This window comes from Notothenia rossii, assembly GCF_949606895.1.
Source record: "Notothenia rossii genome assembly, chromosome: 7".
NCBI classification, from domain to species: domain Eukaryota; kingdom Metazoa; phylum Chordata; class Actinopteri; order Perciformes; family Nototheniidae; genus Notothenia; species Notothenia rossii.
The window spans coordinates 15,517,201-15,534,434 of record NC_136905.1 but is presented as its reverse complement, the minus strand read 5'-3'; the positions used below and the strand labels follow the sequence as shown (position 1 = coordinate 15,534,434).

General features: G+C 39.1%; 3 protein-coding genes across 4 annotated transcripts in view; 2 read left to right on the top strand and 1 right to left on the bottom strand.

The window, feature by feature from the left end:
• Nucleotides 1-136: 136 nt before the first annotated feature.
• On the top strand, nt 137-5,416 carry efhb (EF-hand domain family, member B). Of its 2 annotated transcripts, none has more exons than XR_013810241.1 (13): nt 137-348; nt 490-549; nt 753-896; nt 1,245-1,419; nt 1,597-1,707; nt 1,847-1,976; nt 2,108-2,188; nt 2,287-2,354; nt 2,487-2,641; nt 3,033-3,240; nt 3,912-4,136; nt 4,730-4,907; nt 5,263-5,416. XR_013810241.1 is itself a non-coding variant. In XM_079693419.1 (13 exons), the coding sequence occupies exons 1-13, from the start codon at nt 280-282 to the stop codon at nt 5,407-5,409; spliced, it is 1,755 nt and encodes a 584-aa protein (XP_079549545.1). In that variant the 5' UTR covers nt 137-279; the 3' UTR covers nt 5,410-5,416. The 2 variants fall into 2 exon arrangements, 1 of the variants encoding a protein (XP_079549545.1); XM_079693419.1 differs by having other exon boundaries at nt 4,726-4,907.
• A 2,706-nt stretch (nt 5,417-8,122) lies between these two features.
• Nucleotides 8,123-12,514, bottom strand: LOC307046795 (m-AAA protease-interacting protein 1, mitochondrial). The gene is made up of 5 exons (XM_079693420.1): nt 12,101-12,514; nt 11,613-11,684; nt 11,253-11,379; nt 10,374-10,518; nt 8,123-8,617 (listed from the first exon to the last, which is right to left on the bottom strand). Exons 1-5 carry the CDS (start codon nt 12,509-12,511, stop codon nt 8,533-8,535), a joined length of 840 nt encoding a protein of 279 aa, XP_079549546.1. The 5' UTR covers nt 12,512-12,514; the 3' UTR covers nt 8,123-8,532.
• A 43-nt stretch (nt 12,515-12,557) lies between these two features.
• satb1b (SATB homeobox 1b) overlaps nt 12,558-17,234 on the top strand; it is an 89,311-nt gene continuing 84,634 nt past the window's right edge. The window contains exon 1 of the mRNA XM_079693416.1: nt 12,558-12,678. The gene's annotated coding sequence lies outside the window, so the exon portion shown is untranslated. The remainder of the gene's footprint in view (nt 12,679-17,234) is intronic.

The window sequence follows — 17,234 nt, the reverse complement described above, 5'->3', positions numbered from 1 at the left end:
TTGACATCAAGTCATAAAAATGTCTTATTATTAAACATGTTTGTATTTACGGAAAAGTTATTTTAAACTAACGTTACCCTTCATCAGTGTTTTGAATTGAATTTTCTGGTGTTGCTTAGTAACGCCAAAACAGGTGCACTAGTCCTCAGTGCCTGACTGTAGAATGTGGGGTAACGTTAACTTGCTTAGCTAGTCAGTTGAATAAAGTTTGGTTCTAGGTCAAGAAGGAAAAATACTACAATTGAATTGGTTGCTGCTGCATGTAAATTAAAGTGAAACATGACTGACGGAAATACCTCTCACCAACCGAAATATAACTTCACAGACACATGTCCAAACATACCGACGGTAAGTCGATTTTAAGATGCTAGCTAATTTTGCGTTAGCTTACTCCTGTGATAAATGTAAACGTGCGCAGTAGCTAACTCAAACTTTGCTTTGGTTGTTCCTGTACACTGACTACTATATATTTGTTCCTTTTGAAACCAGGCCGGGAAACTTATACCTGAAGGAGACAGGGCTAAATCCTGCATGCAAGAAGCAACAAGGGTACGTTTTATTTTTGGGTTTGCATTTGTGTGTTTAGCATTTTCCCTGTGGTGGTATAAGCATGGACTGTATGGGATGCAACGTTTGCGTTTTGGCACAATTGAAACTATGAAAATAGTAAGGTAAGGTGGCAAACAGATTTGTTATATTTAGAATTTACATCTGCACTTTATCTATGCCATGTCAACATTTTTCCTTTCCAGCCCCCTACCCCACCAGTGGTAAGGAAGTTCCGCAGCAGCACCCATCCAGAACTAGGAGCTGTCAGAGTGCACCAAGGAAAGGCAAATGATCCAGATGTTGCCAGTACCCTTGTTCATGGCATCAGCAGCAAAACTTCCCTCACTGTAAGTACCACACACAAGCAAACTCAATTTTTATTGGGTAAAAGTGGCAAAAAGAAGGGTTTTTATCATATACTGTATATAAAGGTTTTTACTTTTCACCCAGCAATTGGTGGGCTGTTTAGGTCAATAGCACTCAAAACTAACAGTGTGTTATTTTTACTTAATGCCTCATTCAAAGTCTGTAAAATACCAAAAAAAAGTAGCTTATGGATCAAGTTAGGAAAAGAAGATCACTGTCAGTTTTACTGTTCAGTATTTATTTTGGCACAAGCTGACTTTACATACAATTATTAGCATACAACCAAAACACAGATCTAACCTTCTTTTTTTTCTACCTGATTCCAACAGGGCAGAAGTGTGCTTAATCCTCCTCAAAAGACCATGTTCCAGCAGAAATTACAAGAGCTCAGTGAAGCAGTGTACACCTCCAGTAAAGCCCCAGTAGGCAGGTCGCATGATCAGCATGTTGGACTCCCCCCATGGACTACAGACAAAACTACATATGGTGTGAAAACAATTAGAGGTATGTGAATCAACCGGACTATATTTTAATTGTCTGTTAACTGCAAAAGTCAACCTTGTTCTTGCGTTACTATTTCTATTAAATGACCAGATTTAATTAGTTTTATGAATAATTATAGTTAGAGTGGGAAGGATGAGTCTTCTTTTTTTTTGATGTCTTACATCACTTTGTTCCCAGGGTTGGATGTGTATGAGATTATTAACCCTTCGAAAACAGCAGAGGAGTTGGAGAGGGAAGCTCAGGAGGGACATGAGTCTTACATTCGTAGCCACAACGCCTATTTTGTTGGTAAGACGAAAGGAAAAACAATAATTAGGTGGATAAGGCCTTTTATTGTCACTACCTAAATTAAAACTATTTGTGCATTTTGTTGCTGATTTTGAAATGTGATGTCTGCCTGTCACAATACAATTAACATTCTCTCCAGGTGAGAGGATTGATAGAAAGTATGACATGGGTCACTACAGTAGAGACAGCAGGTTTGGGATCCTGACACCTCATTTCACTGACGGACGTACTATTGGCAAAACTCTCCACTGGCTGGGGGAGACTAAGAAGTAAGTACTGAAATATGTGGGCACAGGTGTTTTGTGGATGATTTCCATGATACTAGCTATTGATTCGTTACATACCTAACTTAAAGAAAATTAATTGTACTTGACCTTGCATTTATGTTATTGTGCCATAGGTTTTACAATCCAAAGCCTGTGTGGAAGAGATCTGGAAACATGGAAACGATGCTGCCACAAACTGGAAAAACTAAGAATCTGTAAGTTTCTGTCTCACTACTTTTGACCAATTTTTTGACTATCCTTTACTAACTAACTAATGTTGAACTTTATCCTCGCTGTAAAACTATATTTTCAGGAGAGGAATTACCTTAAATCTTCAACCAGATCACACCTTTGGAAATCTCTCGCAGCCTGATGAATTTGGTAGAGTCTATGAATATTTCCCGGGTTATATATTTGAAAACCAGCAGATGTAGTGTTTCCTGAAGAACAATTCATAAACTGGAGCTTTTGTGTTAAAGTCAACAAATAACATTTTGCCTGCTTCATGCACAGATGTTGGAGCTCTGCTCCACTCCACAGAGCCAGATGAATACATTAGAGACCGAGGCGGACAGCGCAGCCTGGTCAGCGCAGTGCAACACTACCTGAAGAAAGTCAACTTCCAAAACTTCCCCTCCCTGCTGCAAGCGTTCAGACATTATGACAAGGTATGGTTTCATACTTCTGACCATTCAACTTATCACATTTAGAGTAGCTTAAAAAAATACAGTGACACTGTTAAAGGTGTACAAATTTGACAAACCATAATTTCTCAAACAGAATCTTTTAATATCAAAGAGTTATCAATTTAATTAGGAAAATCACAGGTGTTATAATTAATTAAAATGTTTCACTTAGGCCTTCGGCAGTAAATATTGCTGCCATTGGTTACACCTCAGTTTGACGTGTCAAAATGTCTCTGGTTTGAGTTAAGGCCAGGGATATGACCCTATTGTTTGGACGTGTGATAAAGTAACAATGCTACTACCTATCTTATCTTGGTCTCACTCTTGTCAAACATCCTGTAGTTGTAGCCTTTTCGTTCATGTACTTCTCCAGGCAGGCAAGGGAATGATTGACAAAGAGGACCTGCGGGCAGTGTGCCATCAGTTCCACCTAGATGTGAGCAGACAGGTTCTGGATGCCCTCATGGACTACTGCGACACAGACAAGGACGGACTAATCAACTTCCTGGAGTTTTCCAACTTCCTCAACTGGAAGGACAAGATGCCCATCAACCGTCGAGAGCAATGCATTATCACAAATGGTCAGTAAAATGCACTGTAATGTATAGATGTATTTACTAAGATGCTATCCAGTCAAGTTAGCCTACAAAAGATCCTTTCCTAGAACCGCTCTGCTTCACCTGAACATTTTACTGCAATCATTTCACATGCACAGTTCTAAGGCACTGAATTAAAAAAGCAGTTAGGATATTTCAGACTACAAAAACTATAACGTGAGAATGTGGAAGTAAAATACTTATGAACCTAAGATTTCAAGTCATAGAAGTAAAAGTGAACCAGTTAGGCTATCAGTATTTTGAATAAGGATGCGATGCAAGGTGCAATGATTAGGACTGCCACCTCTCAGAATGAGGGTTTCAGATTCAAAACTGCTAGCTGGCTTGGGCCCTTCTCTGTGTGTTCTCCTTGTATTGGCGTGGGTTTCCTCTGGGTTCTCCAGATTCCTCCCACAATTTAAAGACATGCAGCTCAGGTTAATTGTTGATTCTACATTTTCCGTAGGTGTAAATATGAGTGTGTATGTTATCTGTCTCACCCCTCCTTTGCTCCAATGTCTGCTGGGATTGGCTCCAGCCCCCATGCAACCCTGAATAGGATAAGCGGTTACAGTTAATGGATTAATGGATGATGCAGAGGTTACATGTGGAGGCTCATTTTCTAAATCGTTTCCTATTTAATTTGTCTCCCGCAGAGTGTGAGACCAGCACCCTTCCAGCTGACATGGAGAAGAAGCCTTTGTCAGAGTCGGAACAGCTTCCTGCCTCGCGGGCCCTCGTTAAGCCTGAGGACCTGGAGCCCTTTAAGCCAGGCTGCTCACTGAAGACCCTCAGGACTCTCAGGAGACCCAAGGCCGCCCCAGACCACTTCATGACCTCCTCCAACCTTATCGGGTCTGTCAGGGATCCATGCACATCAAGTAAGTCAGAAATAGAGATGTGTGGTGAACGATAGCTAGAGGAGCATACGCATTATCACACAGTGCTACATGTGGGATGTGGACTGAAGAAAATAAAAGACAAAATGGCTGTAGTAACTAACAGTATAATACTAACAGTATTTGAGTCTATTGATACCCGGCAGGTGAGAATTGTGGATAACAACAAAACATATTCGAGACCAAAATGTGCTTAGTATAGATGAGGTGAAACAACCAAGAACTGCAATAAGCAGATTCTCTCCCTTACATGCAGATATTTTCAACAAGCATGACCCAATTGAATTTGCATTTGTGTAGGACATAAATATTGTAAGTTAACTTATTAAATGTATTCTTGTATATGTAAAGTCTCACCACATTATGTCGTCGTACTGTCTAATAACAGTCATACTCATATAAACTTGAAGTGTTTTCTTGTGCACTCATGCATTCATTTTATTGCTAAAAATACTTGTTTGATGACATTTGTATTAATATGCAACGGTTTTACAAGCGCAAAAAAATTACTTATTCATATTTTCCCATACCCTCATAAACCATGCTCATCATGCGGTCTCTCTTTACAAAGACAGCCGCACCTATGGGGTCCCGTCTGTGCGAGCCGACCTTCCAGCGCCACGCATAAAGAGAGTCAGTGACACCAACAACTACGGTGATTCACCCACAGCTGGAGATCTTCTGCATCCATCAGTCCATGCCCTTCAGGGTGTTCACGAGAAACACTTCTTCTTACCTCGCACCAAGAAGGAGGTAGGCACTATACTGTACTTAAAAATAAACTGTGAGTAAAGCGTGTGATGGACTCCAAGGAGAAGCCCCAATACAATCCATGACGTGGCAAATTGCTTTTTCTAGGCCTACAAAAACAAAAAACAAAATAAATAATTATAGTGTTATTAATATGTGATGGTGGTTCAATGGTTTATACTAAGATTGGTCATTATTAATCTCGAGTTGCTGCAGTGTGGCAGTGTAGTTATAATCTAAAATGACTATGAAAAACAAAAATACATAAATCTTTCAGGTATAACTTGTACTGTATGTATCATTTCTTTAGTAAAATAAAAGGTTTTTAATGGCAATTCTCTCATCCCCCTCGTCACAGATTGCAGAGATCTTCAGGAATGTGGGTGTTGATGTGTCCGAGGAGACGTTCGAGGAAGCTTGGAAGCTGGCGTCTATGAAGCATCAAGACGGGGAGGTTTGTGTTGAGGTTTTCCGTAACACACTCAAGGAAATAAAAGCAATATAATACTCTAGCTTACCAGCAGTCTTTCCTCATTGCTAACATGTGTTTGATGCAGTTTAACATACAGCTTTCAGTCAATAATGCATCATTGAGCAGATTCTACACCCATAAATAAACGTATACCCTTCAGGAATATGGGTGGGTTTTAATCTTAAGTACAAACCTTTCTAATAACAATAAGGTTCATATTTGCAACCCCAAAACATTACACTGTAATGATGATTAAAGTTAAAGTCCACTCCTGGTTTTGAAATCACAGATTGTGTTGAAGTCTTTACTTGTTTGATTTAAACTGTCTTTGTTTCGGCCTGAATTGTAGTAGCGGTTTCCTGTCAAATACATTAAAAAGATTCAAACACATGACACTGTATGGCATAAAAAATGTCTTATAATGTAAACACACCAATGCTTAAGAAACAATCTAATCAAAAATATTTAGCCTTGAAGTGTTTTTAATCTATTTCTGATTTAATTGCATCTTGCTTCATAACAAATCAACAAGGCATTTTCTGACCGTCCGAGAATTCACAAGTCATCTCACAAAGTATTTAATAACAAATTCAGAGATAAACATGTCAGCAAACAAAATAAATGTTTTTCCTATTACATGTCTGTTTATTGAGAATCAGTGTCTCAATTAAAGTGACAAATAGAATTTCATGCAAAGAAACGTCTCATTTGTCATGTCAAAATGTTATCTTTTCTTAGTTGGAAGTAGAAAAAAAAGCATTCTTTTGTTGGTATAACTAAGCTGCTGTGAAACGTTGGTAATCTTTAATTCATTGCTCTGGATTTAACAATAGATACTGAGTAAATAATGAGAGGTAGGTTATCATTTTTTTTCTATCAGCGTATTAGTTTCAATTTTCAGGCTTGTAATTATATTAATCAGCCATAAAATGTGAGTCTGATAGAGATAGCACAATGAATTGATGGCGTGTTGGAGCTGAGACACGTGCAGACATTCAAACAGACACACTTTCAAAGAGATACAAGGAATTGTTTGCAATCTGTTTCGCTAACCAGATTAATGAATCAGGTTGGCGGGCAGCCTAGACTGATGCACATGTCTGAAGATTACGAAACAGTCAAATAACTAATAAAAAAACCATTAGCTTTTTGTATATTCATCACTTGTTTTTGTTTTCTCGTTAATTTCCATTAAACTGAGTGATGCACAGGCGAGGTAAATTGTTTAATGTGCTCTCACCATATCCATGAGCATATTGACATGTGTTAAGCTAACCGCACTCATTTAATCTCATTATGACTCTGGGAGATGCTCCACTGGAACCAAAAAAAACCCACGCAAACTTCCACAGACCACATATTACTATGCAGGAGAATTAGAATAATCCTCTGCGTATTTCATTATGCATGAATTAACAGCCGCTAATGACAGAATCGTCTCTGTTTGTCAGATATGTTGTCAACATAAATAATATTGCAGCAAGCTTTAACAAAATGGGATGACACGCAGCATTCACAAACCTGTCAGACGTGATGGTTTTGACAATTGACATATTTCTGGCAATGGCCGTGGGCCCAGACACAGGCTGCCTTTGAGTTATTTCAACTGGTGGGGAATTTTCTGGGAGAATTTGTCACTCCTGCTTGCAGCGATGCAGCACAACAATTTAACTTGGTGTATGTTTTGATCTCTTGTCGATCCTTAAGGAGTTGCTGGAACAGTCAACAGGCTCGCCAAAAAACATGAACCAGGACATACGCCTCCTCCTGTTTTCTATGCAAATGGTATCATTTACACTGAACACAAATATAAATGCAACACTTTTGTTTTTGCTCCCATTTTTCATGAGATGAACTCAAAGATCTAAAACATTTTCTATATACACAAAATAACAATTTCTCTCAAATATTGTTCACAAATCTGAAAAAATCTGTGATAGTGAGCACTTCTCCTTTGCCGAGATAATCCATCCCACCTCACAGGTGTGGCATGTCAAGATGCTGATTAGACAGCATGATTATTGCACAGGTGTGCCTTAGGCTGGCCACAATAAAAGGCCACTCTGAAACGTGCAGTTTTGCTTTATTGGGGGGGTCTGGGGGGGTCCGAAATCCCTAGGGTTAAACCCTAACCCTAACATGTCACCCATCTCCTTCGCATAGAGTTGATCAGGTTGTTTATTGTGGCCTGTGGAATGTTGTTCCACTCCTCTTCAATGGCTGTGCGAAGTTACTGTATATTGGCAGGAACTGGAACACGCTCGTATACGCCAATCCAGAGCATCCCAAACATGCTCAATGGGTGACATGTTAGGGTTAGGGTTTAACCCTAGGGTTTTCGGACCCCCCCAATAAAGCAAAACTGCACGTTTCAGAGTGGCCTTTTATTGTGGCCAGCCTAAGGCACACCTGTGCAATAATCATGCTGTCTAATCAGCATCTTGATATGCCACACCTGTGAGGTGGGATGGATTATCTCGGCGAAGGAGAAGTCAAGGCATTACTCCTGTGTAAAATAAAGGGTGAATGGTCTGGTGTAAAAAGTGGAGTGGAAAACGTGTTCTCAGTTGTCATGGAGATGTCTCAGTTGTGATCATGTGACCACATTAAGTATTTAGCTTGAGTCTTGTATAGTAAATGGTCACTTATGTCACATGACCAAAGTCCCAAACTTAATTTAGGTCATGAGGAAACTCTATTCACGGAGGAAGGCTGAGCAATATGGAAAAAAAAGTGTTACATGGAGCTGGAGTAAGGTTTTTATTTATTTGGCTATATCCATTCAAAAGCAATTTTTTCAAACAAACGCATTTCAAAGCCCAGGAAAACCATCCGCCCCTTCATATACTTATTCAAAACTGCAGCTGATTTATGGAGTTGTATAGGAGTCCAAGGACTATGACCTTTCTTTTGTTCTTATTGTGGTAAATCACTTGAGGTGGGCATTAAAGGCATCTGAAGGTCTGAGGACGATGTTCAAGTAGTAAGGTGGAATCATCTGTACAGTTTGGAGGTCTTCAGCTGTCTGAACAGCTTCACTGTTACGGCCCTGGGTCCCGTGATCCTGATTCACAGTTCTTCAATCTGCTGCTAGATACATTCAGCCATCTCTTCTTCCCTGTTAACTGACAAATGTCCTTGCCACTTTTATTTAAATCACTCCGCCAGTTTCCAGTGCCAATGCCAAATGGTTGTGACCTTCCATTCAGGATAGGCTCCCTTTGTCAGCTCTCGTTTGAATCTGGAAGTAAAGGGGAAGACATGTTTAACATGATCTCTGACTGGTTCAAATCAGATACTGGAAATTCAGAAGAGCATCCTAAACTCAGTGTCAGTAGTGTAAACAGTACTAAAGTAATACGCAGATTTACACACCTACTCCGTTTAGACCAACTGTTTTGAATACTCAACGTTTCCCAAAGCATTTTGAAGCCAATCATCGGCAACATTTTAATAAGAGTACAGATTACTAGGACATGGCACTTGTTTACAACTTCTGGACCTCATTTAACAATAACAAAATGACGGGGAAATACTACAATTGTTTCAAAATAGTCCCTGAATCATAACAAAGCATACAAACGGCAGGTCTTTAAACCATCTAAGTTTCAACTCAAACTAAGTTCTAGTCTCACCTAGAAACAATGAGGTAAGGATCCTCAAAATAGCTTCCTTATCCTGCCGAACAGTCTGTTTGCTAGCCTTTGGGATAACATTTGAAGTGTAACAGGCTTTCTCAGAGGGGATTTCAAGACCTGAAACAGTAGGAAAGAGAATCTGGCTAACTAGATAGGCGGGCATTAGGTAGAATAGCCACACTATGTGGTCCAGCAACTAACAGGATTACTGATGGAAATGGAAAGAGGCTTTGACTGAAATGATTTGGCTTTCCTGCTACACTGGCAAATTATATCAGTGGTTCTTTAGACTAGAAGAAGAACAACTAAAGTAATGCAGAAACAGAATAGTAAAATGTTCACAAGTTGTTACTTTTTGCCCATGGCTTCATCAAGACATGACAGGACTTTTCAGTAAAGAGCCACAATAATGCTTGCATGATATTTGGCACCTTGAGTGAGAGACGTAGCAGTGGCACTTTATTGAGTTCATCAAACATCAAGGAGAGTTTTTGTTCTCTCGTTGTATAAGATCCTATTTCCCAATGTCAGACAATGCTCAAGCATGGAAAAAGACAAGACATTGTGACAGGACTTTTGTTTGCTCACATGCGGTATGTGTAGCATTTTGCTGGATATTTAGAATCTAATTTATTCAGTTGGTTGAATAGGAAAAAAAAGAGGGACACAGCTGGTCTGATTTATTATTGTGCTTGTTGGAGATTTACTTTATTGGACCTCCTTTCCTCAGTTGAGCTTCACAGACGGCCCGGGTGTCTGTTAATATTTGGACAGTATGCCATGATGCCTCACTGTGAACTTACAGAAGTATTACAGTGAATACAGATAGGATCATAGGATTACCTCTGGCCTGGCTTTTATTGACTTTTCTTCCCATCAGTGCTTCTATTAATATTTTTCTTTCTTTAAAGTGTCTTGGCAGCATTTCTCCAGTGAAATAAATGTCACTTTCACGCTTTCCCCAAGTGAGGCAATACATATTAGATAAGACTCTCATCCACCCACACATGACACTTTGGAACATTTCTCCAAAATGATCCTTTCTACATACATATGAACAATATTTACTTCGCTACCATCAGCTCTGTGGCTCTGTTACCCACCCAACAAAAACAGACAGGCCATATGGAAGGCTTGCAGGTAACTTTGAGGGCTTGCCAACATATAATGAAGTCTCTAAGTAAATATTTGTACTTTTTTTAAGTTGTGAGAGATTTGGCACCCAACATCTGAGCAAATTATTGATCTAAAAGAGTTGGCATGAAATAGATTTGAACATGTCAAAGCTGAATGACGGGAGATTTGATTGCAAGTAATACTTATATGGGCGTCTGTGCAGACGATAAGCTGAGCGCTTACTCATAGACTGCTGTCACTATTCTCTTCTGTGGTACGCCATCTTCACTAGAGGACACTTTGAAGATCTTTGTACTCTCTGGGTCATCCGGGCCTTCATATGTCGACATGTGCCAAAACCTCATGACGATGAAGCAGTATGTTTTACCTGTAGGAAACAGAGACCGGACAGCAGATCACTTTGCAATACAGATGGTAGGAAACACTTCCCCTCAAAGGCATATCAAGTATTTAAAGCAGTATACTTCACGATCACACCTGAAAACTGGCATTTATGTCCACAATTTCTACAGTCAACCCTCTGATAGTTGTTTATTTTATTTTTTTAAAAGAGCAAACTTTAGTAATGCAATCTGAATGGGTGCAAGAAGGTTCATACAAGCATAGTGTGAAACAAAATGGATAACACTGGCGAATGTAACTTTTTTTAGTTTTTATCTTTAGCATATTGTTTATTATATTATAACTTAGTACTTTTTTTAGCATATTGTTGTGTCGTTTGTTTATTATAACTTAGTCCTTTTTTTAACGCATTTAAGATATGCAACACTAAGCTGTATGTGGCTCTTTCCTGCTGTAACGCTGCAAATTTCCCCTCTGTGGGACTAATAAAGATATTCTGATTCTGATTCTGAAAACAAATGACAAAAAGAGGTTGAACTGAATAGAGAATGATGCTCCCGGTCTGAAACTTAGATCATGAGCCCATGACACCATCCTTGAAAGGAAAGCATAGACAGTTATATTACTTTTTGATGAGTAGAAATATAGTCTGACTTGGCAGTAGAGCAGTTCAAGGCCACACTGATGGAATACATATTGCAACTCATGTGTTCTCAACCTGTGTGTGTAACTTAGGAACACTGATCGCACCAAACTCACCATCTTCATCGAAAACCACGGACACGTCTTCCGGGATCATAAATATAATGTCATCCATTGCGATGGCTAGCTTCTGTCTCTGAGCATCAGTGAGAGACTTGCACATCGCTTTCACATGATCTATTGTCTGAAATGACAAAAGATCATTAAAAAAAGAAAAAGAACAATAGGTATGAAAAAGAACAATAGGTATGATTAATCCACAATCACTCTTTGTGATGGATGTTGACCTACATGTATGAAGGCTATATTATTCTATACTGTACTTTCCATTGTACATGGGTTGTTTTTACAACATTATTTGATTATATTTTCAGTTAGTATGTGTGTCCATGTACAGTATGGTGCATCAATTGTTACCTCATTCGACGCAATTCCCACTAGCGTGTGGTAGCTGCCCCTGGATATCATGTCGGAGACGTGGACCAAAGCCTGGGATGGTGAGAAACAACAAGGTGATCTATCTGCCTGCATCATTGTCGATGTTAGTGACTCATGTCATAGTTATTTTAATACAATCATGTACTGCCCTTGAAAAAGAGATCAATGATCTCAACGGGATTCACCTGCATAAATAAAGGTTTGAAATGAAATGAAATGACTGCAAGTTGAAAAGCTTGTATTTGTCTTAGCTCGGTTATAGTTGGAAGACAACATGTGTGTGCTTGTCAAACTTTTTTTTATTTCATTTTTCCTTATCTACAGATGGAGTTTGTCCAGATGCAATTTAATTATAGAGGTTTTAATTTCAATTTCTCAATTTCTATTATTTTATTTAGACCTGAAGAATCAATGTTTATACTGGTGCAGTATTAGGAAATAGAAGACCTACTACCATCAGTAGTTACCTGCTTTACTCCACTTTCGAACTCCTCAGAGTCTACGTCTAAGTCAAATTGCAGATAGATGAGACACATAACAAATTTGCACCGGATCCATGTGATCGGGTCCGGGTTGCCGACCACGGAGACACCGGGGTGACCGGCGGCGCTCCCCTGCTGCCAGTCGGCTCCCTGTGAGCTGAACGGTCGGTGTGACTGTCCGTCGAACACGAACCTCCGCCTAGACAGTCTCCGGACAGGTGCTGCGAGCATCCCGGTGAAAGGACGCTGTGGACAGACACACACCCCCGCCCACTGCCCGTGCTCTTCCGGCCTTTCGCTGCAGGTCAGGCTCTTCTTCCAGGCGCAGACCCCGAGAGAGCGCGCCGCGAGGCCGCCGAGCTCCCGACAAGCCGCGAGGCTGCTGATCCGCTGCATCACAGCGAGGAGCAGGCAGCGTTACCGGTGGGCTTTAACCACGGACCGGGGCTGATACAGCCTCCATCGCCATAGTTTGCTACGGTCACCTTATGCAACTCACCCCATGCTTTACCCATAATCCTCCTCGTCATCACTGCATTTGCACATATAACTGCTGCCTTCAGGTACTGTTGGAAATGCAGAAACTATATTATATTATATTTTTCTGTTCCACCTACACTTCTCAGAATGGCTGTAGTGTTTATTTCTTTGACTTTTTCCGCTTATATTTTGTAATATTTAGTTAATTCTCATATATATTTTATTTTATATTGATTTAACACACTTTTGCTGCTCATTGTCATGCAGGGTGCAACATTAACTATTTTTGAACAGGCCAATGGCTAGTGAATGATAACATTCTACCAGCCACTCGTTAGATTACCATTGCTTTGTTGGCTGGTGAGAGAAGCAACTCTACTAGCTACTTGCATATTGTACCTACATTTATCTGGTTGATTGTGATGATTGTGTTCAATCTTGCTATACCACCATTTATCAATCATTTTGTTTTTTTCAGTGACAATGAACATCATTGTTGTCTATGTGCCAGTAGGAGGCAAAAGGCAAAATGTCTACTATTGTTCCTTCCCCTTATGTTGAATTGGCCAATAAATATAAAATAAAACACACAACGTATACAATTCAAATGAAAGGAAGCAAAACATGAACATCTGAACAGGATGAAAAGCTTAAAGGAGTAAGCCAAGCATCATGCGAAGAAGGGCATGTAGAAAGCAGGCAATTATTACAAATCAATGTTAAGCCGACAATCAGCACCAACAGTTATTTCCTTCGGGATAGTACAAAAGTTCTTGATTGAAAAAATCTAAATTAGGGGAGGGCAGAAAATGGAAGTATGGAGGCTTAATGTTGAAATGCACATTAGGTATTTCACATTATGCAAGCAAACACAGATATGTTTAGTATGTGGGGGCTGTCAGCTCTGACAGGATGACTCATGCTACAACATATGACTAACCAATGACAACAAAGCCATGCAAAACATTTGTAAAGCACATAGACTAACTACATACTCATACCTTACTTTATGTGCTCACTTGTTTGCAGCTAAATCAGTTACACAATTCATGTGTAGTCTCTGTTAATTCTGCTGCAGCATAAAATGAAGTCAAACAAAAGCCTTCAAAGGACAATATTTGTTCTGATTAAGTCTTTCTCTCTTTATGATTGAGTACGTCGAAACTTACGAGGAGCATTTTAAAGCAGCAAAGTGCCTTTCCTTTCAGAGTCCACTAGAGGGAGATGCATATCTATGTATCTGTCTTTTGGTCGTGTGTGTCTGTGTATCAAATTAGGAGCCAACTAGAAAACAAAGTTTAAGCGTGTCTGTGCATTGTTATATTAAAAAAAAGAATATAGGAAAAAAGCAAATTATAGGTTACACACAACAAACAGACAGTCACAGAAGCAGTTGTTACTAAGGGCGAGCAGTTGCCGCATAGTCTTTGTTTTCTGCGCAGGTTCCCAAAATGATTGTGCAAAAATGGGAAATGTGATCATCAGACCAAAACATCATTAGTTCCCCGCTGTTCTCGGTGATTACAGGTCAGCGCCGTTCCCTGCGTCGCTCTCTCCCTCGTCAGACACGCGGCAGACACCTGCACGCGGCGCCGCCCACCTGAAGTTTTCCCAACAAATTTTATTTATCAATAATTAGCAGCGCAGCATTTGGTTAGTTGAAATTGCGCTCAGACACAGGAACCTTTCCGGGATGTATCATAGTAATTATGTGTGTCAGTTGAGAATGCTTTTTACATCTGCGAGTCGAATGGAGTAGAATATTAACGACTTCCACACTGGATCAGATTAAATGTTGGAGCATTTGCAGTAAAACACACAAATGAATTAGAGTCAGAGTCCAGGCTGCTGTTTATTTGCATACACATAATCAATACATTTAACAACGATAGAGAGAGGAGTAGAAATTAGGGGAAATAATTAAAGAAGCAGGTGATGAGATTAGAGAATATGAGAGAAAAGACAGCTCAAAGAAAATTGATTGATAAAATCTTAACAAAAGAAAATATGAAAAAAATAAAAACCACATGTGCCTTACCACATGTGATGAATAATTGACATGGGATCTCTCATGAAATTAGATCACATATAGTCACACGCCAACTATCACAAAAGAGGCGTATCAGTCTTTATTTTTAGAATCCAGAAAGAAATGAAACAAGCAAGTCAGAAGAATATAGCCTATGTCTAATGAATACAACTTGAATCTTGAACCAAACCTAAATGCATACCGCAAATACGACCACCTTTAAAACAGCATGGCTGCAGCTTCAGGGCTCTGAGGCCATGCCCTCTGTGCTTTATCTGTGTGGACATTTAAACAACCTGAGGAGGAATTGCAGTTTTTATCTCTAATTCTGGTATTCTTTTTCTTAATATGTGACTGTATTCAGGCAAAACTCTTAAATAACTTATATTTTGATAAAGCAATAACATGATTTCCCCAGATTGTATTCAGGTACTGCAGAAATGTTAGTACCCTTAAGTAGCAGTTAGATCAGAAGTTATCTAGAGAAAAAAAAAAAAAAAAATGTATAGGTTAAATGGAAGAAAATACTTTCAATTTAGAGATGTCTTGGAAGGTTGGCCTTTGGCTGCCAATGTTATTTCTCCACTTTCTAAAACATATTTCTTTGTGATTTCACACGACAGACTGGGAAGGTTTACCTGCTGCAGACACTGTACCCCTGCTGAGAGTCTCTTATAAATGTGATTCGGTGTCAGGGAGATGGTGTGTGAGCCGGAACCTCACTCCATGTGTCTTTATTGAGCTCTTACCCCTTTTGTGCCACTGAAAGGCACTGTTGTCCACAGCTGAACTCCTGAGTAACAACATGAAGATGTCGTGTTGAGCAAACCTCCACAGTGCTTAAGGCAGGTCACTGGTGGAGCGTAGGTTAAATATGGAGACTGGTTCATCAATATAAGATGAGACGAGACAACTTCATTAATTAGATATGATGCTCTGGATGACCTGATGTTATATATTTTTTCTTGACGATAATCACAGCTTTGAAGGGTTCTGAAAATGGGATTGGGATATGGGAAAATGTATATGATATTGGACATTGTAGCTTTTTCCCTTATGGAAAGTTGGTACTTCCCACACGTTAACATGACAGGGGGCTGGACCCTTAGAAACGATTGTAAACTAAAGCTGGAGGTACATGAGATAATTAAGAGGAAAAGAAATCAGAAACATGTTTCAGCACCACAAAGTTTTGAATGTGTCTAAAATCTTTACTGTCTATTATTTGTATTTGAATGTGGGAGTGTGAAATCAATGCAACATTTTCCAAATGGACGCAGTTGGATACGTTTTAATGTTATGCTAATTTTTGTTTTTTCATAGTTATAATTTGGAGCCATTCTGAAAATGTAACCAGAAAAAGACACGTGCAAACTGTGTCACAGGGTCACAAGACAGTTCATTTCATTTTCAGAAAGTTAGGGAACATTGTGGTAACATTACTTAAATATACATATTATAAAGGTTTTGCCTTTTTGTTTGCAATGATTCCACCATTACATATTTTTGTTATGTTCCAGTGTAAAGCAATAATAGACTCCGAGAGCAGATTTTAGTTTTTTTCTTTCTTCATTTTCATGTTTATAAAAATAACTTGCTCAACTTTCCGCTGGAAAGGATGCAATGCTAAATCTAAAAATATGTTGTTTTTGTAAATTTGAATTTAATCTGGGCTACAGGTATTGGATTTTTGTGTCTGCTGGCAGGGAGCCACACACAATAGCGGCACAGGTGTTGACCAAAAAAAAGAGGAGAGAAAAGGGAAAGGCAGAAAGTGATTTGAATTATCATTGTGGAATGCATTTGGCATCTCTGTAATGGAAAGTGCTCTAAATAGAGCCACAAAGTTTGATGTAAAAATGATGCATGGATTTTTCCGAAGTCTTTGTTTCTCCATAAATCTTTTTTTCTGTTGAAGCTTTTTCTAACTCTCGATTTCAAAATACAGCGTTTGTTGATCAAGAGTAGTGATATCTTTGACTTGAGCGTGGGGTAATGACAGAAATTAGCACAAATGCTCTAAGTAATAGTTCCTGATTTTTTTCACTTACAAATTATTTTTCAACTTGTTTTTGGATCTATGCATAAATTAAAAAATCTGCTGAAATTTATTATTCATTTGAGATGTGATTAATATGCAAAATTATGCAAATTAAGATGCAATTAGGCTCCAATTCTCTAGTGGAATTTCCCATTATAATTTAATACAAAGTAACAGAGTAATTGGTGTCACGTGTAATTACGGTTACTCAAGTGCACTTTCAGGCATGCAAATGATTCACTATATGTTGGTTATCCTATGCAAATGTACCATGTGGTGTTTTAACAAGTTGGGGAGAACACAATGGGTGCGTGTTTACCCCGTGGGGTTGGAACAAGGTAAAGACACCAGGGCATATTTTTTTTTAAATGAGAGTAGTTGGAAAACTTTCAGCGCTCAGATTATCACCAGCTAACACTTCCAGTTACTTTTTTTTCTTTTGGGAATATCTGTGGAGAGGCATAGACTTTCATCCATCACCAATCAATTTAGGAAAGAAAACTGTTTTGGATTTGACTTGGGACTCGTGTCTGGGGGAAAGGAGACGGTTTCCAACATGAAACTGTTGC